This window comes from Nycticebus coucang, chromosome 1, assembly GCF_027406575.1.
Source record: "Nycticebus coucang isolate mNycCou1 chromosome 1, mNycCou1.pri, whole genome shotgun sequence".
Taxonomy (NCBI): domain Eukaryota; kingdom Metazoa; phylum Chordata; class Mammalia; order Primates; family Lorisidae; genus Nycticebus; species Nycticebus coucang.
Window position 1 is genome coordinate 169,810,763 of NC_069780.1, and position 23,598 is coordinate 169,834,360.

General features: G+C 41.4%; 1 protein-coding gene across 1 annotated transcript in view; it reads left to right on the forward strand.

Moving 5' to 3' along the window:
• Positions 1 to 23,598, forward strand: part of GOLPH3 (golgi phosphoprotein 3) — a 52,095-nt gene that overhangs the window by 9,815 nt on the left and 18,682 nt on the right. Inside the window, exon 2 of the mRNA XM_053592630.1 lies at positions 22,144 to 22,275. Within this exon, the coding sequence (XP_053448605.1) occupies positions 22,144 to 22,275 (132 nt within the window). The remainder of the gene's footprint in view (positions 1 to 22,143; positions 22,276 to 23,598) is intronic.

Sequence of the window (23,598 nt, forward strand, 5' to 3'; positions counted from 1 at the left end):
ATTGGGTTATAGCTTTCATATGAAAGCTATAAATTAGTTTCATAGTAGGGCTGAGTATATTGGATGCTTTTTCTTCCATTCTTGAGATACTTTACTAAGAAGAATATGTTCCAACTCCATGTAAACATGAAAGAGGTAAAGTCTCCATCTTTCTTTAAAGCCGCATAATATTCCATGGTGTATATATACCATAATTTATTAATCTGTTCATGGGTTGATGGGTACTTGGTCTTCTTCCATGATTTAGCAATTATGAATTGGGCTGCAATAAATATTCTGATACAAATATCTTTGTCGTAATGTGATTTTTGGTCTTCGGGTATATACCTAGTAGAGGAATTGTAGGCTCGGATGGCAGGTCTATTTTTAGATCTTTAAGTGTTCTGCAAACATCTTTCCAAAAGGAATGTATTAATTTGCATTCCTACCAGCAGTGTAGAAGTGTTCCCTTTTCTCCACTTTCACTCTACATCTCTGCTCTTGGGATTTTGTGATATGGGCTAATCTTACTGGGGTTAGATGATATCTCAAAGTAGTTTTGATTTGCATTTCTCTGATGATTAAGGATGATGAGCATTTTTTCATATGTCTGTAGGCCATTCACCTGTCTTCTTCAGAAAAGTTTCTCTTCAAGTCCCTTGCCCAGCCTGCGATGGGATCACTTGTTCTTTTCTTGCTTATATGTTTGAGTTCTCTGTGGATTTTGATTACTAAACCTTTGTCGGAGACATAACCTGCAAATATCTTCTTCCATTCTGAGGGCTGTCTGCTTGCTTTACTTTCTGTGTTCTTGGCTGTGCAGAAGCTTTTTAGTTTGATCAGGTCCCAGTAGTGTATTTTTGATGCTGCTTCAATTGCCGGGGGTGGGGTGGGGTCCTCCTCATAAAATATTCGCCCAGGCCAATTTCTTCAAGAGTTTTTCCTGCACTTTCTTCTAGTATTTTTATAGTTTCATGTCTTAAGTTTAAATCTTTAATCCAGTGAGAGTCTATCTTAGTAATGGTGCAAGGTGTGGGTCCAGTTTCAGTCTTCTACAGGTTGCCAGCCAGTTCACCCAGCACTGTTTGTTAAATAGGGAATCTTTTCCCCACTGAATGTTCTTAATTGGCTTGTCAAAGATCAAATAACGGTAAGTAGCTGGATTCATCTCTTGGTTCTCTGTTCTGTTCCATACATCTACCTCTCTGTGTTCGTGGCAGTACCATGCTGTTTTGATCACTATTGATTTATAGTATAGTCTGAGGTCTGGTAGCGTGATTCCTCCTGCTTTGTTTTTATTTCTGAGTAATGTCTTGGCTATTCAAGGTTTTTTTCTGATTCCATATAAAACGAAGTATTGTTTTTTCAAGATCTGTAAAGTATGACAGTGAAGCTTTAATAGGGATTGCATTAAAATTGTATATTGCTTTGGGTAGTATGGACATTTTAACAATGTTGATTCTTCCCAGCCATGAGCATGGTATGTTTTTCCATTTGTTAACATCTTCAGCTATTTCTTTTCTCAGAGTTTCATAGTTCTCTTTATAGAGATCTTTCATGTCCTTTGTTAGGTAAATTCCCAGATATTTCATCATCTTTGGCGCTGTTGTGAAAGGAGTAGAGTTCTTGACTGTTTTTACAGCTTGACTATTATTGGCATATATAAAAGCTACTGACTTGTAAGTATTGATTTTGTATCCTGAGATGCTGCTGTATTCCTTGATCACTTCTGACAGGTTTGAAGTTGAGTCCCTGGCATTTTCCATGTGTAGTGACATATCAACACAGAGTGAGATTTGATCTCCTCTCACCCTATTTGAATACCCTTGATGGCCTTCTTTTGCCTGATTGCAGTGGCTAAGAATTCCATTACTACCCTGTTTCCCCGAAAATAAGACAGTGTCTTATTTTAAGGTGTGCTCCCAAAGATGCGCTAGGTCTTATTTTCAGGGGACGTCTTATCTTTCCTGTAATTAGGTCTTATTTTCGGAGGGTGTCTTATTTTCGAGGAAACAGGGTATGTTGAATAGCAATGGAGACAACGGGCATCCTTGCCTTGCTCCTGATCTGAGTGGAAATGTTTTCAATTTTACGCTGTTCAATATGATATTGGCTGTGGGTTTGCTGTAGATGGCCTCTATCAGTTTAAGAAATGTCCCTTCTCTGCCTATTTTCTTAAGTGTTCTGATTATGAAAGGATGCTGGATATTACCAAAGGCTTTATCTGCGTCAATTGAGAAAATCATATGGTTTTTTATTTTATTGATGTGATGTATTGTATTTATGGATTTGTGTATGTTGAACCAACCCTGCAACCCTGGAGTAAAACCGACTTGATCATGGTGTATAATTTTTTTGATGTGTTGTTGAATTCTGTTTGTTAAGATCTTATTGAATATTTTTGCATTGATATTCATTAATGATATTGGTCTATTCTTTGTTGGATCCTTTCCTGGTTTGGGTATCAGAGTAATATTTGCTTCATATTTTATCCTTGTTGGGAAGTATTCCTTCTTTTTCTATGCTTTGGAAAAATGTATGATATAGGTACTAATTCCTCTTGAAATGTTTGGTAGAATTTGGATGTGAAGCCATCTGGTCCTGGACCTTTCTTTTTTGGGAGATTTTGTATTGTTGATGCTATTTCAGTGATTGATATAGGTCTATTCAAGATCTCTAATTCTTTCTGGTTGAGTCTAGGAAGGTGGTATGCTTCTAGGTATTGGTCCATTTCCTTCAGGTTTTCATATTTCTGGGAATAGAGATTTTTGTAGTAATCATTGAGTATTTTTTGAGTTTCTGAAGTGTCTGTTATTTCTCCTTTATTGTTTCTGAGAGACGATATTAGAGATTTTACTTTTCTATTTCTGGTTAGGTTGGCCAAAAGTTTATCAATTTTGTTAATCTTTTCAAAAAACCAACTTTTTGTTCTGTTGATCTTTTGAATGATTCTTTTGTTTTCAATTTCATTTAATTCTGCCCTAATTTTGGTTTTTTCTTTTCTTCTGTTGGGGTTTGAGGTTGGAATGTTCTTCCTTTTACAGTTGCTTGAGATGATCCATTAAGTTGTTGGCTTCCTCTCTTTCTGTTTTCTTGATGAAGGCTTCTAATGCTATAAATTTCCCTCTTAGGGACTGCCTTTGCAGTATCTCACAGGTTTTGATAATTTGTGTCTTTATTATCATTTTGTTCCAAAAATGTGGTGATTTCCTTCTTAATCTTGTCTTTGACCCAGCTATCATTCAGGCTAAGATTATTTAGTTTCCATGACTTTGTTTATGAGGATTCCTGTTGCTGTTGAGTTCAACTTTTATTCCATGATGGTCTGAGAAGTCATAAGGAAAAGTTTCTATACTTTTAAATTTGCTGAGGTTAGAGTTGCGTCCTAGGATATGATTACTGTTTTGAAGAATGACCTGTGGGCTGATGAGAAGAATGTATACTCAGTTTTATTAGGGTGAAAAGTTCTGTAGAGGTCTGTAAAGTCCATTTGTTCTAGGGTCAGGTTTAAGTCTAATATTTCTTTGTTTAGTTTCTTCTTAGAGGATCTATCCAAAACTGTCAAAGGGGTGTTAAAATCTCCTACTATTACAGTGCAGGAAGATATCAAATTGTTCATATCCATTAGGGTCTGCTTTATGAATTGAGTATTCTGGTAGGGTGCATAAATGTTAATTATTGAAATCTCTTCATGTTGGGTGTTTCTTTTGACACACTACAATATGTAGTGACCTTCCTTACCTTTCCTTATCTTTGTTGGTTTAAAAGCAATTGTATCTGCTACTAAAATTGCAACCCCTGCTTTTTTCTGGTTTCCATTTGTCTGTATTATACAAATCCATCCCTTCACCCTGAGTCTATTTTTATCCTTTAAGGTAAGGTGAGATTCTTGTATACAGCAGATACCTGGTCTGAGTTTATGTATCCAGTTAGCCAGCCTGTGCCTCTTCAGAGGGCAATTTAAACCATTCACATTAATTGAGAGAATTGATAAGCCTGGTTGTGTTTTTGGTGTCATGATTTTTGGATGTCCAGTGGACATTTCCAATCCTTTCATCACTGTGGAAGTTGAGTTTTGTTCAGAAATTTCTGGATGAGTTTACTTTGGAGGTAGAGCATTGCGCTGATCCTTGTGAAGGATGTGGCTGAGAATATCCTGGAGAGCCGGTTTACTTATGGCAGATTTCTTCAACATGTCTTATGTCATTAAAGTATTTGATTTCTCCATCACAAGTGAAACTCAGTTTAGCTGATAAAGGATCCTGGGCTGGAAGTTGTTTTGTTTTAGGAGACTGAAGATCGATGACCATCTTTTTCTGGCGTGAAACGTTTCAGCTGTGAGATCTGCAGTCATTTTGATACTTCTCCTGTTGTAGGTTATGCTCTTCTTCTGTCTGGCTGCTTGCAGAATTTTCTCCTTTAACTTTGGCAAAGTTAATCACAGTGTGTCTAGGAGATGCTTTATTTGGATTGAGTCTTGCTAGGGTTCTGAATCTGTCTGCTGTCTGAAGTTCTGTATCTTTTGCAATGTTTGGGAAATTCTCCTCCAAAATCTCTTGGAGTAGAGCATCTGTACCTTTAGGGCCATCCTCTTCTACGGGAATTCCTATAAGACGAATGTTTGATCTTTTCGATCAAAATCTTATCCCACAACTCTCTCAGGGAATGATCAGTTTTTGCTCTCCATTTGTCTGCCTCTTTGAGTGTTTGGGAATGTTCAAAAGCTTTGTCTTCAATTTCAGAGATCCTGTCTTCTGCCTGGTCAGCTCTATTACTGAGGGATTGTACTGTATTTCAGAGCTCCTCAACTATTTCATTTCCTTGAGCTTTGTTATCTCTTTTCTCATTACATCCATATCTTTGGTGACTTGGGCTTTGAATTCATTAATTTCTTGAGACAACTTTAGAACTACTCTTTGGATTTCTATTTCTATCTTTTCTTCCATTCTATTTATCTTATTTGCAGTCCATATTCTGAATTTGGCTTCTGGCATTGCTGCCATTTGTCTATGCATCTTCAGTTGTATCTCCTTTGTCATTTCTTGGGTGGGGGGTGATCTACTCTGGTTATTGATGTTCCCAGAGTTCTTCTGTTGGGTCTGTACCATGTTTATTTTCCACCATTTACTTATTAGAACTGTTAGGGTGAGATTGAATTGGGGTTCCCAGGTAGTAGAGTGCCCCTTACTAAAGCGCTAGGCTTTGTAATTGTGGCTTATCTCTTACAACTTTACAAATGCCCCTTTCGGAGTTTTGGCTGGAGACTCTGAGGACCTACTTGGTGAGATTGCACAAGCTAGCTCTGTTTTGATATCAGCCAAACTCTACCCTATCCTAAGTGACCACAGTATTAGTTTTAAATCTCAACTGTGAAGAGATACAAACAGCTGCGGTGCCCAGCCCCCACCCGTTGGTTCTTTTCCGCTACAGAACTTTGAAGGTCCACCTCAGAATGTCCCCAAGTGTTCAGCCCCAGACATGGGTTCCAATTAAATTGTCTCAGGCAGTGCAAACCTTCCTCAACAGAGAGGTGTTCAGGAGTCTCCAATAGCACAGTTGGAGCCAGGGATCCACACTCCTGCCCACCAGACTCATTCCACACTGTTGTCTGCTTCTCTGGTCACCGGCCCATTTGGAGCCAGGGGCCATGCCCCCATCCACAGGTCTCAGCCCACACCCAACTCTGCGTGCCAGGCCAGTCTCAGTCCACTGCCTGGCAGGCCTCTGTTTGCAGGCTCTGTTAGGGCACTGCACCCCGCTTGCAGGTCTCAGTCCTCACCTAAGCCTCTGCTCACAGCCATGCTGGAGATGGGTCCATGCCCTAGCCCTCAGGTCTTGGTTCACACCCAGCAAGCCACTGCTCAAGGGTTCTGTTGGATTCAGGCGACCACACCCTTGCTCTCAGGTCTCAGTCCACACCTAGCAAGCCTCTGTTTGCAGGCCCAGCAGGAGCTGGGGATCAGCCCTGTTTGTCGAACTCAATCCACACGGGGCAACCACTGTCCTGCTGTGGGTGCCATCAGAGCCAGGGGTTCTGCACCCCTTCCTGCTAGACATAGCCCAAACTGAGGGTCAGCACCACCACTGGCTGGGCATAGTCATAACCACGGTACTGCTCCTCCTCCCACCGAGTGTCCCTTTCTTCCCACACCCTCTTCTTCCCTGTTAGTCACAGATTGCATCCTGATGGTTGGCGGTCCACACTATGCCCAGATCTCTCAGGACAAGACCAAACACTCTGTACTCTGCAGAGGGGAGAACTTCAGACCCCCATGTGAGGGCGAAGGGTGGACTGGGATTTTGGACTTGTGGGGGAAAATATCTGTTCAATTTTATGCCTGGTCGGGTGGTGTCTAGGTTCATAAGTGGGACCTCCCTGGATAAAGAGACCTGGAGTTTAGCGGCTTTCTCCAGCAAGGTAAAATGAGAGGTCTTTTGTTCTCTGCTCGTTCTCAGATAGCTTGCCGCAAGGCTTCCTGCTTGGGGGAGGGGTCTCCCATCCTCTGGTTGATAGGCCTGTACCTGAAATTTGTTTTCTTGAATGTTCTTCCTTGGAGTTACAGCTTGCCAAACTTCTTTCTTGGCTCAGCTCCCCACCTTTGGCTTCATAGAGTTCGATTCTGTCCAGTTTTTCTTCCTCTTCTCAGGAGCCTCTGCCGAGGGTTGTTACCAGTCGGCCATCTTGCCAGAATTCAAATGCCGATTTATTTTTAACAGCTTTATTGAAATATAATTAACATACCATGGAATTGAGTCATTGTACAATCCTGTAACTTTTTTTTTTTTTTTGAGATAGAGTCTCACTTTGTTGCCCTTGAGAGTGCTGTGGCATCACAGCTCATAGCAACCTGAAACCCTTGGGCTTAAGTGATTCTCTTGCCTCAGCCTCCTGAGTAGCTGGGACTGCAGGCACCTGCCACAATGCCTGGCTATTTTTTGTTGTAGTTGTTATTGTTGTTTGTTTGGCAGGCCCGGGCTGGTTTCGAACCTGCCAGCTCCTGTGTATATGGCCAGCGCTGTAGCTGCTGAGCTACAGGTGCCAACTTCTTTTTTTTTTACCATTTGAAAGCAGTCACTGTTTATTAACTGACCAGATTACAAAAAACAATCAGGGCAGATACCTTAGTTCATTCTTCTAATAAGCCTATTGATTTGGTCTTCCCTGTTACCAGCATCTCCACTTTCTACAAAGTGGGTTGTTTTTTCTTCATTCCGCCCCCCCTCCCCCATGGAGATGATAACTTAAAGGGCCACAAGAAGTTATTTGCTTCTTTGAAGTGTTTTCCAACAGTATAGATCTCATGAATCAGATCCTCCATGCAGATGATGGCATGTTTACCAAGAGATCAGGCAATCAAACTGTTATCAGTCAATGCAATTAATTTCTTATTGATTTTGCCGTAACCATGCTTGTAGATTAGCTCATTTACTGACTTCAGATTTGGGTACCCCCATGCAATACGTGGTTCTACAATCCTCAGCATGTTGACGGAGGCCTTGTTGAGCTTAACAAAAGTTCCACTGAAGATCTGGCAAAGGCGAAGAAGGTGCAACACCTTTAGGACCTTTGGACTCACACCATTGATACCTCTGATCCTGATGACAAATGCCAATTTTGGTTCTGCAGGTACATAGAAGTTGCCAGCTTTTCTTGCCATCCGAATCTCAGTTCTGTACATCTGCCTGTATTCTTTATGATAATGCTTAGCTTTTTCATAGATAAGCTTCCTCCTTGCTTTTCGAAGCATCTTTTGGGCACACTTCTTTCTCAGATGCTTGATCTTCAGCTCTATGAAATTCTTTTGCTTTTTCTTAAGGGTTTCCGGCACAGCAGGAACCTTCTTTTTCTTCAGCACCCTCCATGGTTCCAGCCAGAAAAAGAGGACCCAACATTTTTTTTTTTGTTGTTGCTCTTGGTAGAGTACTGTGGCATCACAGCTCACAGCAGTCTCAAACTCTTGGGCTTAAGTCATTCTCTTGCCTCAGCCTCCCACGTAGCTTGGACTACAGGTACCCACCATAATACTTGGCTAATCCTGTAACTTTTAACATATTTGGAGTTGTTCATCTATCACCACAATCAACTTTACAACATTTTTATTACAATGAAATTCCACTTCCCTTAGTCTTCAAACATAGCCCCCAACTGCATGTTTACTTTACCTTCTGGTGCTGTCTTATTGTGGGAACTGGGTTGGTTCTAAATTTTTTGGCAAGACTTAGATAATGCTGCGTATTTTCTTTCTTTCTTTTTTTTTTGTAGAGACAGAGTCTAACTTTATGGCCCTCGGTAGAGTGCCGTGGCCTCACACAGCTCACAGCAACCTCCAACTCCTGGGCTTGTGATTCTCTTGCCTCAGCCTCCCGAGTAGCTGGGACTACAGGCGCCCGCCACAACGCCCAGCTATTTTTTGGTTGCAGTTTGGCCGGGGCCGGGTCTGAACCCGCCACCCTCGGTATATGGGGCCGGCGCCTTACCGACTAAGCCACAGGCGCCGCCCCAATGCTGCGTATTTTCATGTTCACTGCAACAGGAGTCATCCAGTGTCTGGTTTTAGGAATTATAAAATCAGTGGTGATAGGTCTCTCTGTCCATTTGAAATCTCCCCCATTTCCATCTAATATTGGGATATTAGCCTGAGATACTATTGAGGGCGAAACATTTGAATGGAAAAAAAGAAGTTTATTTTCAGTGACCTGTATCTGAAAGTTAATGTCTGCATCCATTATGAATGTAGGTAGCAAGCTAAAGAACTATCAAGAGTATCTGTGAGTTTGTCATCAGTAGAAACCAGAAACTTACTTTTTTTTTTTTTTTAACTTTATTCAAATTAATATGAGGGTACAATTTACGTTCTCACTTCCAGGGTAAAGTTCCATTTGTAGAAGAGCCCCTCACCCAGGGGGCGTGTTATATACCCTCACAATGTATGCTTTTGGTGAGATCCCACCTCATACCCTCCCTTCTTCTGCCAAACGTCCTTCCCCTGTCCCCTCCACTTCCCTCTACCCCTGAACTGGACTATAATAGTGTTTTATTATTATTCTTATGAACATGTAATTGTTTATATATTGATTTCATATTAGTGTGGAGTACATTGGATATTTAGTTTTCCATTCTTGAGATACTTTACTAAGAAGAATGCATTTTTTTTTCTTTTTTTTTGAAGAGACAGAGTCTCACTTTATCCCCCTCAGTAGAGTGCTGTGGCATCACACAGCTCACAGTAACCTCCAACTCTTGGGCTTAGGTGATTCTCTTGCCTCAGCCTCCCATTAGTTGGGACTACAGGCACCTGCCACAATGCCTGGCTATTTTTTTTGTTGTTGTTGCAGTTTGGCCAGGGGCAGGTTTGAACCCGCCACCCTCGGTATATGGGGCTGGTGCCCTACCCACTGAGCCACAGGCACTGCCCAGAAGAATGTATTTTCTTTCTTTTTTTTTTTTTTTATTAAATCATAGCTGTGTATATTGATATGATCATGGGGCATCATTCACTAGCTTCACAGACCATTTACCAAGTTTCACATATACCCTTGTAAGATGCACTGGTGTAATCCTACCAATCCTCTTCCCTCTACCTCCTCCCCCCTCCCTCCCCTCCCTTTCCCCCTTCCCCCATTCTTAGGTTATAACTGGGTTATAGCTTTCATGTGAAAACCCTAAATTAGTTTCATAGTAGGGCTGAGTACATTGGGTATTTTTTCTTCCATTCTTGAGATATTTTACTTAAGAAGAATATGTTCCAGCTCCATCCATGTAAACATGAAAGAGGTAAAGTCTCCATCTTTCTTTAAGGCTGCATAATATTCCATGGTGTACATATACCACAATTTATTAATCCATTCATGGATCGATGGGCACTTGGGCTTCTTCCATGACTTAGCAATTACGAATTGGGTTGCAATAAACATTCTGGTACAAATATCGTTGTTATGATGTGATTTTTGGTCTTCTGGGTATATGCCCAGTAGAGGGATTACAGGATTGAATGGCAGATCTATTTTTAGATCTCTAAGTGTTCTCCATATCTTTCCAAAAGGAATGTATTAATTTGCATTCCCACCAGCAGTGCAAAAGTGTTCCCTTTTCTCCACATCCGCGCCAACATCTCTGGTCTTGGGATTTTGTGATATAGGCTAGTCTCACTGGAGTTAGATGGTATCTCAAAGTAGTTTTGATTTGCATTTCTCTGATGATTAAAGATGATGAGCATTTTTTCATATGTCTGAAGGCTGCACGCCTGTCTTAGAAGAATGTATTTTCAACTCCATCCAGGTAAATGTAAAAGGTAGAAAGTCTCTATCTTTCTTAATGGCTGAATAATATTCCATGGTATACATATACCACAGTTTGTTGACCCATTCATGAAAAACTAGAAACTTTTTTTTCTTTTTTGAGACAGAGTTTCACTATGTTGCCCTCGGTAAAGTGCTATGGCGTCACAGCTCATGGCAACCTCAAACTCTTGGGCTTAAGCAATTCTTTTGCCTCAGCCTCCCACAACGCCCAGCTATTTTTTGGTTATAATTGTCATTGTTGTTTGGCAGTCCCGGGCTGTGTTCAAACCCACCAGCTTTGGTGTATGTGGCTGGTGCTCTAGCTGCTGAGCTACTGGTGCAGAGCCAAAACTAGAAACGTTCATATCACATTACAGTTAAGGTAGAGGTACTCGAAACACTGTCTTTGCTTATCAGTATGTTGGAATTATAGTAATTACTAAATTCCACTAGAACATGTTTAATGTGTTTATAAAACATATCACAAATTTCTCTGTTTTTAATATTTTGATGACTTTGATTTAGTTTTCTTTATATTCTTATACACTTTGTTTTAATTACTTACAAGGTAGTATAAACATAATAAAACAATTTTCTTTTTCTTGAGACAGAGTCTTGCTCTGTGGCTTGGGCTAGAATGGCATCATTATAGGTTACTGCAGCCTCCCAGCTCCTGGGGTAAAGGGATCCTCTTGCTTCATCCTCCCAAAGTGCTGGGATTATAGCTGTGAGCTACTGTGTCTGGCCTTAATTTTCTTTTAATTGCTAAATTTTGAGTAAGGAGTTGGTATCTTAGTTAAGTACTTCCAGTGATGTACAGTGATAATGTGGTTTTTTTTCTATTTATTTTATTTTATTTTAATTTTATTTTATTTTGAGACAGAGTCTCACTTTGTTGCCCTCGGTAGAGTGCTATGGCATCATAGCTCACAGCAACCTCAAACACCTGGGCTTAAGTGATTCTCTTAGCCTCAGCCTCCCAGTAGCTGGAACTACAGGTGCCCGCCACAATGCCCAGCTATTTTTTGTTGCAGTTTGGCTGGGGCCAGGTTTGAACCTGCCACCCTTGGTATATAATTCTTTACATCTCAGTGATGCTCTTTGTGGGAAGATTTTTTTTTTTTTTGTAGAGACAGAGTCTCACTGTACCGCCCTCGGGTAGAGTGCCGTGGTGTCACACGGCTCACAGCAACCTCTAACTCTTGGGCTTACACGATTCTCTTGCCTCAGTCTCCCAAGCAGCTGGGACTACAGGCGCCCGCCACAACGCCCGGCTATTTTTTTGTTGCAGTTTGGCCGGGGCTGGGTTTGAACCCGCCACCCTCGGCATATGGGGCCGGCGCCCTACTCACTGAGCCACAGGCGCCGCCCCCGGAAGATTTTTTTTTTTTTGAGAGTCTTAACTATGTTGCCTTGGGTAGAGTGCTGTGCCATCACAGCTCATAGCAACCTCAAACTCTTGGGCTTAAACTATTCACTTGCCTCAGCCTCCCAAGTAGCTGGGACTACATGCACCTGCCATAGCCCCCCGGCCATTTTCTTGTTGGTGTTGTCGTCGTTGGTTAGCTGACCAGGCTGGGCTGGAACCTGCAGGCCTCCATGCATGTGGCTTGGCACCGTAACCACTGGTGGTATGGGCACTGAGCCTGTGGGAAGATCTTTATTAACTAATTGGATTTATTGTTATAAGTCTATTCTGATTTTATGGTTTTTCTCAGGTTGGTTTTAGTAATTTGTGTCTTTCTAGGAATCTGAATATTTTGTCTAAATTGTATGATTTATTGGCATGATGTTGTTCATAGTATTCCTCTTATAATTATTTTAATTCTGAAAGGTTGGAAGTGATGTGTTCCTGCTTTTCGTTTTGGCAACTCCTTTTAGTTACCATGTTGTTGAAGAAAGAATTATTTTTGGCTTGGTGAATTTCACTCCCCTTCCCTCTGTTGTTCTGTTCTGAATTTCATTTATTTCCACACTGATCTTTGTTATTTTATTCCCTTTGATTGGTTTGAATTTCATTCTTTCTCTAGTTTCTTAAGGTGAAAACTTTGAGATATTTCTTCCTTTGTGGTGTAGGTATTTAGTTAGGCTACAAATGTCTCAAGTACTGCACTTGCTGTGTCTAGTAGGTGTTTTTTTTTTTTTTTTTTTTTTGGTAGAGATAGAGTTTCACTTTATTGCCCTCGGTGGAGTGCTGTGGCGTCACACAGCTCAAAGCAACCTCCAACTCCTGGGCTTAGGCGATTCTCCTGCCTCAGCCTCCCGAGCAGCTGGGACTACAGGCGCCTGCCACAACGCCCGGCTATTTTTTTTGTTGCAGTTTGGCCGGGGCTGGGTTTGAACCCGCCACCTCACTGAGCCACAGGTGCCGCCTCAATAGGTGTTTTTTATTATTAAATCATAGGTCTAATAGGTTTTGATATTTTGTTTTCTGTTCTGTTCAAAATATTTTCTGATTTCCTTTGTAATTTATTTGGTCCATAGATATACAAGTGTGTAGATTAATTATCAGATGGACATTCCCACATTTTATTGATCTCTAAGTCCATTAGAGTAAAACATATTTTTTATAATTTCTGCTCTTTTAAATTGTTTTGTGGACTAAACTGTGGCTTGTCTTGAAAAATATTCTGGCTCAGCGCCTGTAGCTCAAGCGGCTAAGGCGCCAGCCACATGCATCAGAGCTGACAGGTTCGAATCCAGCCCGGGCCTGCCAAACAATAATGACAACTACAACCAAAAAATAGCCAGGTGTGGCAGGTGCCTGTATTCCCAGCTACTTGGGAGGCTGAGGCAAGAGAATCGCTTGAGCCCAGGAGTTGGAGGTCGCTATGAGCTGTGATGCCACGGCACTCTCCTCAGGACTACAGCTTGAGGCTCTGTCTCAAAAAAAATATTCTAGGTGTGCTTGAAAAGAATATGTATTTTGCTGTTGGATGGAGAGTTCTGTGAATGTCAGGTCAAGTTGGTGGGCAGTGTTGTACAGCTCCATATTTTTGTGGTTTTCTCTCTGCTTCTGTCAGTTACTGGCAGTATAGTCTTTAGCTATTACGGTGTTGTCTGATTCTCTTTTTCTGCTGTTAGCTTTTGTAGTTATGTATTTTGAAATTCTGTGAAGTATCTACATATTTGTAATTGTTATATCTTCCTGATGGTTGTCCCTCTTTGTCCTCCTCAATTTTCTCTGCTTTGAAATCTGTTCCTCATGATAATATATCTCAGCCTCCCTCCTCCCTCCCTCTTCTTTTTTCAGACAGTGTCTTGCTCTATTGCCCTAGGCTCGGATGCTGTGGTCTCAAGCCCAAAGCAATCTCTAACTCCTGGGCTGAAGCCATCTTTTTGCCTTAGCCTCCCGAGTAGCTGGGACTACAGGTGTGCACCACGATGCCTGGCTAAGTTTTCTATATTTTTTAGTAGAGATGGGTCTTAGTCTTGCTCAGGCTGGTCTCAAGAGCTCAAGAGATCTGTCTGCCTTGGCCTCCCAGAGTGCTATGATTTACAGCTTCTAGCTTCTAGCTTTCTTTGATTAGTGTTTGCATCTTTTTTTAGTCTTTTAAAATTGTTTGTGCCTTCGAATCTAAAGTATATCTCTTGTAGACAGCATATGGTTAGATCTCTTTTCCAGCTTTGGAATCTCTTTGATTGTAGTGTTTATTCATATTTTATGTAATTATTGATAAGGCTGGGCTTCCATCAGCCACTGTGGTATTTGTTTTCTATGTTAGATGTCCTTTTTGTTCTTCTTTCCTCCTTTACTGCTTTTGTCAAAAAGAAAGTTACAGTTATGCCATTTTTTTTGTAGAGACAGAGTCTCACTGTACCGCCCTTGGGTAGAGTGCTGTGGTGTCACAGCTCACAGCAACCTCTAACTCTTGGGCTTATGCGATTCTCTTGCTTCAGCCTCCCGAGCAGCTGGGACTACAGGCGCCCACCACAACGCCTGGCTATTTTTTTGTTGCAGTTTCGCTGGGGCTGGGTTTGAACCCACCATCCTCGGCATATGGGGCTGGCGCCCTACTCACTGAGCCACAGGCGCCGCCCTAGTTATGCCATTTTAAATTCAGCTTTTCCCTTTTAAAAATTCACTTGCAGTGTTTAAGTGATTGCTCTGGGGTTTACAATATGTACCTTAATTTATTGCACTCTTCTTCAGATTAACACTAAATAAATTCCTTTTGGTCTTCTTGGAAATTGTAGGAATAAAAATCCCCTCAAAGTAGCCTAAGGAAAAGGAGATGCAGATGTGTCTCACGGAAATAAGGTTCAGCCCAACCATGTAATAGTCTTTTTTTTTTTTCTCCGTTCTTTTTTTTTTTTTTTTTTGCATGTAATAGTCTTGGTAGGATGCTATTCTGTGTCTGTATCTTTGTGTATCTTGGTCCGCCTCACATTGTGTTTTCTGTAATTTCCACTCTGTGTATTTCTTCTGTTTTCCTTTGTTCTCTGCTTGTGTTGTATAAAACAGCCAGCTTCTGAATCCACATAACCAGTTAGAGCTCCTGTGTTCATGCCCATGTCGTTGACTCAGTATGCCAGGTTTACACATTCAGGAGGGAGGGAGCCTTTAATTTGCCCCTCCTGGTCAAATTGGATTTGATAAGTGCAATCACTTGTAGATAGAGCAGGTTTTCTTTTTCTTTTTGTAGATAGAGCAGATTTTCTTTTCTTTTCTTTTCTTTTTTTTTTTTTTGAGACAGTTTCACTCTGTCGCTCTTGGTAGAGTGCTGTGGCGTCACAGCTCACAGCAACCTCAAACTCTTGGGCTTAAGCATTTCTCTTGCCTCAGCCTCTCATATAGCTGGGACTATAGGCACCTGCCACAATGCCTGGCTATTTTTTTTTTTTTTTTTTTTTTTTTTGAGACAGAGCCTCAAGCTGTCACCCTGGGTAGAGTGCCATAGCATCACAGCTCACAGCAACCTCCAACTCCTGGGCTCAAGCGAGTCTCCTGCCTCCGCCTCCCAAGTAGCTGGGACTATAGGCGCCTACCACAACGCCTGGCTATTTTTTGGTTACAGCCATTGTTGTTTGGCAGGCCCGGGCTGGATTTGAACCCGCCAGCTCAGGTGTATGTGGCTGGCGCCTTAGCTGCTTGAGCCACAGGTGCGAGCCCTGGCTATTTTTTTGTCATAGTTATCATTGTTGTTTAGCAGGCCTGGGCCCGGTTTGAACCCGCCAGCCCCAATGTATGTGGCCAGCACCCTACCCACTGAGCTAGGGGTGTCAAGTCTAGAGCAGGTTTTCTAAACAGGATATGTGAGCCAAGACATGGGTATCACTAGTACAGCTTTTGGGTTTGGTTTGGTAGTAAACCCCAACTATTTTGGTAACCTGATACTTCTTTTGCTGGGAAAAGTTTATATAGAAAGGCATTTCCAAAGGTTGGTCATGGTGGCTCACTGCCTGTAATCCTAGCACTCTTGAGAGGCTGAGGCAGGTTGAATGCCTGAGTTTAGGAGTTCGAGACCAGCCTGAGCAAGAGCGAGACCCTGTCTCTAAAAAAAAGAAAGAAAGAATAGCTGGGCATTGTGGTGGGCACCAGTAGTCCCACCTATTTGGGAGGTTGAGGCAAGAGGATCACTTTAGCCCAGGAGTTTGAGGTTGCTCTGAGCTGTGACACCACGACACTCTAACAAGGACGTCAAAGTAAGACTGTCTCCAAAAAAAAAACAAAACAAAACACCATTTTCAAAACATTGGACAAATCAGAATCTAGCATTTTGTAGAAGATACAGTATTATGTTTTAGTGATTTCACTTTGAAGTGCTTTGGACATAGAACCAAAATGAAAACTATTTTGTGTAGTGCACATGTGTGTTGGCTTACACAATGTAGTATGTTTTGTGGTATATTTTGTAAAAGGTTTAGTTCAAAGGTTGTAAAATGGTTTGCAGGTATGTTTTGTTAGCCTCTGTTGTGATAGTAAAACTTGAGTTAATTGCAACCATTTCAAAGATGAAAATTTTATGTGGAATATACATTTCTGCCTTCTTAAAAAATCAGAAGATATGGTGAGAGTAGGTCTACATTTTGCACATGGCGACAGTTGATGAGAGCTAAGCTGCCTGCCTCAGTTAGAATGGGGAGGATATTGTCCAGGGTGCTACATGCCAGGACTTCTTTACTCAGTTATGTTCTTTGCTGAATACATTTTAGGTATTTGAGTTTGCAGTCCCCATTCCTTTTCCATTCTAAATGCACGTATTTGCCATGACTGAACAGTTGCTATTTGCCAGGAGCTGAGCTTTATAAATATTATTTAATCTTCACAACTGTTGTCGCTGTTCTGTGTGAAGAAAACTAGTGTCAAATTTTATCACCTAATATATGGCAGAGCTGGGTTGGTTTGAATTTCTAGGTGTTCCTTGCTTAAAGTCTGGGCTCTCACCAGGTGTGGTGACTATAATTCAACACTTTAGGAGGCTGAAGCTGGAGGATTAATTGAGTCTAGGAGTTTGAGACCACTCTGAGCAGCATAGTGAGACTGCTGTCTCTACCAGAGATAAAAACTTAGGCAGGGGTGGTGATGAGTGCCTGCAGCCATATCTACTCCCTCGGACAGTTTGAGCCCAGGAGCTGAGGCTGCATTGAACTGTGATTGTGCACTCCAACCTGGGTCACAGGGTGAGACTCTGTTTCTTAGAAAACAAAACAAAATGAAGCTGGCTCTTGAGCACTGTTCTTTACTACCTCTTAATTCTGTTTTACTTTTGTGGTTCATAGCTATTACTGACATTATCATAATTATTATAAGCCTGAACAAATACAGTCTTTTCCTTACCGATCTCCTTTCCTCCAGTTTTCTATTACTTACACACACACACATTAAGAAAATAGGCTTGGCGCCTGTGGCTCAATAGCTAAAGGCGCCAGCCACATATGCTGGAGCTGACGTGTTCGAATCTAGCCCAGACCTGCCAAACAACAATGACAACTGCAACCAAAAAAAAAAAAAAAAAATAGTTGGGCATTGTGGCAGGCGCCTGTAGTCCCAAGCTACTTGAGAGGCTGAGGCAAGAGAATCACTTAAGCCCAAGAGTTGGAGGTTGCTGTGAGCTGTGATGCCATAGCTCTCTACTGAGGGCGACAAAGTGAGACTGTCTCAAAAAAAAAAAAAAAGAAATTAAAGTTCACTCTAATGCCCAGACACTATTACCAGTAGTAGTTTTCCTATAATCTCATTATTATACTACCTTCATTCTTTCTGCCTCACTCATTCTTCTGGATGTTATTATTTATGAAAAAGGTAGTTTATTCATTTTAGACAACTTTGTGAGTTCTGCCCAAAAGATTGGCCATTTGTTTTGAGTCTGACCCTCATGACTCCCATCAGCAAGAGATTGAAGAGGAATCTGTTGTCAATTTAGCTGGTATTCCACTGGGAAAGTCTCTGCCTATCTGGTAATTAATAGTTATTATTAAAGCAGATAATTGGTAAAAGGCAAGTAGAGTTGTTCTGAATTAGTTTCCAGGGTCCTCTTATTCTCTATCACTTACGTTCCACTCTTCCCAGATTTTTTGGAGGCCTGTGAGCCACACCTGGTATAAATTTAAATTTGTTCTTGTTCTGGTATCCTAACACATCAGTACAGCTGCGACCAAATCTGGATCTTAATAGCCTTCTCTATTCTTGGATGTTCTACCCTGTTTTGGACCCATGAACTAAAGGGTGATGTTTCTCTGGATTTCTGGGGTAGTACATGGCCCAGACCTCAACCCGTCCTTCTATTTTAGAACATAGGAACTAGTTTTTAAGCACAGTCTTGAGCTTAGAGGGGTGTCAAAGTAAGGGGTTTTGTTTCTGTGGATTCTCTGGAGTAGTACATGGCCTTGAGCTTAGAGGGTCTCAAGTAGTTCTCTTGCAATCTTCTAGGGTTCTCCAGCACTTAGTTGCTGCTTGTACAGTGAATAGGGGAGGTACTCAGAGTCTTGTTGCTACTGGTAGTATAACACATTTGCTGCTTCATCTGCCAGTTGTTTGGACAATGGGCCTTCCTTAGTGTGACCTTGAACTTTGAGTACTAGTACCCTATCCTTGGACTAACTGAGGCAGGAAGATATTTCCTCCATTACTAGCAGTAGAATTTCAAACGCATTTGGGGTTAAAATGATTATTGGTTTTCAAGTGCAAGAGCTATGTACGGTCCCAGAATACATAGTCAGAATTGGCTATAATAAGCATTTGTAAGTCCTTGTAATTATTTCATAGAGGGTAGTGGTCTAAGGACAAAATCCTCTGGGCAGTGTGGTGGTTACTGACCTGTCCTTGCAAAATCTTCCTCACTGAGAAGTCTGGCACATTGGTGGCACAGCTAGATCTAGATGTTGCCAACCAATCTTGTACTAACTTTTTAAGTACTCTCCAGGATGGGCATGGTGGCTCATGCCTGTAATCCTGGCACTCTGGGAGGCTGAGACGAGTGTATTATCTGAGCTCAGGAGTTCAAGACCAGCCTGAGCCAGAGCGAGATTTCATCTCTAAAAATAGCAGAGTGTTGTGTTAGGTACCAGTCACCCCAGCTACTTGGGAGGCTGAGGCAAGAGACCACTTGAGTCCAAGAGTTTGAGGTTGCTGTGAGCTATGACACTATAGCACTGTACTGAGGATGACAGAATGATACTGTGTTTCCAAAAAAAAATACTCCCCAGTAACTGACAGGTTGGACCTTAATCTCTCTACTGCTGTGCACCCATGATGTCTGTGCCACAGCTCTCTTCTCTCTTTAATGTGTTAGCTCAGCAGCCATAATACCATATATCTTTTAAGGTGCCTCCTATTGAACAGTGCATCCCCATTTCAGAGATACTAAGCTTTAAAAATGTTTGCTTTAGAATTGATGAACTATGTAGTGTTAAGTTTAGCACCAGATAGAAATTCAAATATTAAAGTGCTCTTAAGCACTTGGTAAGGCCAAAGATGGTGTGCTAGCTTCTGACTTTTTTTTTTTTTTTTGTAGAGACAGAGTCTCACTGTACCGCCCTCGGGTAGAGTGCCGTGGCGTCACATGGCTCACAGCAACCTCTAACTCTTGAGCTTATGCGATTCTCTTGCCTCAGCCTCCCGAGCAGCTGGGACTACAGGCGCCCGCCACTTTTTTCTTTTTGTTGCAGTTTGGCCGGGGCTGGGTTTGAACCCGCCACCCTCGGCATATGGGGCCGGCGCCCTACTCACTGAGCCACAGGCGCCGCCCGCTTCTGACTCTTTTAAGTTGTTCTCCAAAGATGGTGTGCTAGCTTCTGACTCTTTTAAGTTGTTCTGTCCGCTGTTGGTCTGTCTCACTATAGTATGATACAGATTGACTACAGAACTGAGCTGGCCTAGGTCATGGCGAAATTCATTTGGCGCTCTCCCAGCCTATTGCTTCTCCCCTAACATAACAATTACCAAGTGTGGTATTACTGTCTCATCCAATTACACCTTTTTTTTTTTTTTTTTTCATTTTTATTCAACCCAGCTCTTTAAAAATATTAAAAAAATCTCTTTGCTCCCTTCTTCTCCCCTCCTATCCCTGGTCAATTCTTGATTGTGCTTTTATGATGTGAATTTTAGCAGGAGGTTATCAACATACTGGACTATTCTGTTGGTTAGTTTGTCTTTGTTGGTTTATCTTTGGAATATTGCTGGTGTCCCAGAAGTTTTGGTGCAGAACTGTCCATGTGCATTCATCTACTTTTCCTGTGAATTCAATTCTGTTTAAGCATAGGGCTTTCAGAGCTGTAGTGCCTAAAGCCATTCACTAAATGTATGTCTCTAAAGTCCGTTATTGCTAATATCTCAGGGTACGCTGTTAATCTGGGAACAGTTGAAGTTGGAACATTTTTTAGTCCACTTGTAGCAAATGTAAGCTTCTAAGTACTGTTCAGCTAGAGTTGCCAGCTGCAGGGCTGTTCACATCCATTACTGCTTCCTGAATGTACTCTGCTCACCTCAGACCACCCTCTGTATGTCCAGGCTAGTCAAAGCTGGATACCTCAATTTATGTGGAATCTGTTTTCTTAGAATTTCCTTTCCTTTCCTTTCCTTTTTCCCTCCCCTCCCCTCTCCTCTCTTTGTCCCCCTTGGTAGAGTGCCATGGTGTCACAGCTCACAGCAACATCAAACTCTTGGGCTCAAACGATTCTCTTGCCTCAGCCTTCCAAGTAGCTGGGACTACAGGCGCCTGCCACAAAGCCCAGCTGTGTTTTTTTTTTTTTTAATAAGAGATGGGGTCTTGGTCTGGCTCAGGCTGGTCTCGAACCTTTGAGCTCAGGCAGTCCACCCACCTAGGCCTCCCAGAGTGCTAGGATTACAGGCCACCATATCCTGCTTCTTAGAATTTTCATGGATGCATAAGCCATGGATTTTACCTTAACCTCTGTAAAATTTTTGTTTTATGTATTTTTATCACTTTGCTAAGTCTCTGGTAATCTTAAATAGATCAGACTGCTTAGCCAGACTGAGTTTAAAATGATTCCCTCAAATCCAGTCAGTATCTGCTTCTATATTAAATTGGCCTCTTTAAACTGATACTTTTGTTTATTCCTTTGTGCCTCCCTTAATCTAAATTCTAATTTTTCCAAAGCCCACATTCTCAGGGGTGGTAGCTTCATGAAGCTAATTTAAATTCCCATACCAATAGTGAAGTTCCGTGGACCCTAATGGTCATTCATCTTGTGAAATGCTATAGAAGTTGACTTCTTTGGTCTAGCAGAGTATCAGGACTGACCTTGGAAAAATGCCACCTCCAAGAACCCAGGCCTTCCTAATCTTGGGTCTTCCATTCTTTATAGGGATTCAATTAGTCTACTCTCCCTCCTACCAAAATTATATATTTAGCTGTTCTGAGCCTCTTTCCCTGTTAAAGCCTCTGCTTTCCCATTAGAGCCAATAACTTAATTGATAGCCAGCAACCCTGTTGGCAAGGTTTGTGGCATTATAATTTGGATAACAGGTTACTTGTTCTTGAAGAGTGCCCTGACTTCATCTGGTGATGCTTGGTTGACTGATATCCCTAGATCCTTAGATGTCTGTCATAGATTATTCTCTCTATGAATCTGTACATTCATCTACTTTTGAACCTTTTGATTTGTTATTCAGAATTGTAGGCATACACACAGCCATCCTTTTGTCCATGGGCCCATATGTGTGTTTTTCTTTTCTTTTGAGACAGAGTCTCAAGCTGTCACCCTGGGTAGAATGTGGCATCACAGCTCACAGCAACCTCAAACTCCTGGGCATAAGCGATTCTCTTGCCTCAGCCTCCCAAGTAGCTGGGACTATAGGCGCCCGCCACAACACTCAGCTATTTTTTTGTTGTAGTTGCCATTGTTGTTTGGCAGGCCAGGGCCAGGCTCAAACCTGCCAGCATTGGTGTATGTGGCCAGCTGTCTACTCACTGAGCTGTGGGCACTGAGCCTCAGTTTTTCTTTTTCTTTTCTTTTTTTTTAGTAGAGACAGCATCTTGCTTTTTGCTCAGTCTGGTCTTGAACTTGTTAGCTCAAGCAATCCAACCACCTCAGCTTCCCAGAGTGCTAGGATTACAGACGTTAGCCACCGCACCCGGCCGTTCCTGAGCTTCTTAATTTGCCACATATACTAACTAGTAAACTATTGTAGTATGAAGTTAACCGAATGTTCCCTGGAGTTTGCAATCTGAAAGAGCTTAGTGCGAATTATATTTCTAAACCTCTGACCTCTGTTGTTTATCTGGATATAGGGGTAAGTGGTAACAAGATGGTAAGGCCCTGAAAACTCTTAATTAAGGTATATAATTGTATTTTTTCAATATTTTGTTATAGAAAGACAGAAAAGGTAAAAGCCACCAAAAATAACTTTGGCTAAAAATATTTCTTTTTGACTGAATTCAAGGTAAATTAGCTATTTTGTTCTCTCTTTTTTAATAGGGTTACACATCATTTTGGAATGACTGTATATCATCTGGATTACGTGGCTGTATGTTAATTGAATTAGCATTGAGAGGAAGGTTACAACTAGAGGCTTGTGGAATGAGACGTAAAAGTCTATTAACAAGAAAGGTAAGAGGAGTGCTGATTAACATTCTTTAAAAGAGTTTATAGTGCTTAAAAAGAATGTTTTCCATTAATAGCTTTCAGAAATTAAAGTGGAAGTTGATTTTAAAGTTGTCTTTATTGAATTGTATTTCCATAACCTTTTTTTCAACCTTGGTTTCCTGGTTCTTTGTACATAATAATGAATAATGTAATTCATTACGAGGATCACTGGCCGTTGCAACTTACATCTTCAGAAAGATTCTGTGTTTCATTTACTGTTTTTGAAAGCCATGACTTGAAAGACTTGATAGTAAAAAAACCCCTGAAACGTACTACTGTGCTAATTGATTTTGTTGTGTTTTTTTTTTTTTTTTTTGAGACAAAGTCAAGCTGTCACCCTGGGTAGAGTCCTATGGCATCACAGCTCACAGCAACCTCCAACTCTTGGGCTCAAGCTATTCTCTTGCCTCAGTTTTTCTATTTTTAGTGGAGATGGGGTCTCACTCTTGCTCAGGCTGGTCTTGAACTCATGAGCTCAAGCAGTCTACCCACCTTAGCCTCCCAGAGTGCTAGGATTACAGGCCTGAGCCACTGCGCCCAGCCTAATTGATCTTTTGATTAGACTGTGAATACTTTTCGTGTCTCTTCTCCACTATGAAGGTGTGTGTAAGTTTAGATGTTCCTTGGTAGATGTTCTGTGGTAAAATAGAGTATTACTGACTAGTGTTTAGAATTTTTAATTTTGACTCTTTAATCTTAAATAATCAAGATTGTTTCCCTTCCAGTCTGTCATTGTGTTTATCAGTGGCATGGTGTTTTCAAACTAATTTTTCCTTAGTACAGTATCCTAATGAATCAAAAAATTTAGGTAAGAACTGAAATCTTTCCTTTCTTTCTTTCTTTCTGAAAGAGCCTCACTATGTCACCCTCGGTAGAGTGCTAGGGTGTCACAGCTCACAGGAGACTCAAAACTCTTGGGCTTAAGCAATTCTCTTACCTTAGCCTCCCAAGTAGCTGGGAGGCGCCTGCCACAATGCCTGGCTATTTTTTTGTTGCTGCTGTTTAGCTGGCCCAGGTGAGGTTCAAACCTGCCACCCTTGGTGTATGTGGGTGGCACTGTAAACGCTGTGCTATGGGCGCTGAGCCAGAACTGAATATTTTTTGTATTGATATACTACAAAGAGTAATAATCTCATAGGAAAGAAAGCTATTAATATGTTTTAGTAAGTTATCTGCAAAAAGTAAACTTGTTCTTAAATATTCTGCAAGGATTTTAAAATTAAATCTAGCACTTAAAATCATGTAAGTGAGCTGGCATATGTTGGTTTTAAAAACCATTTTAGATAA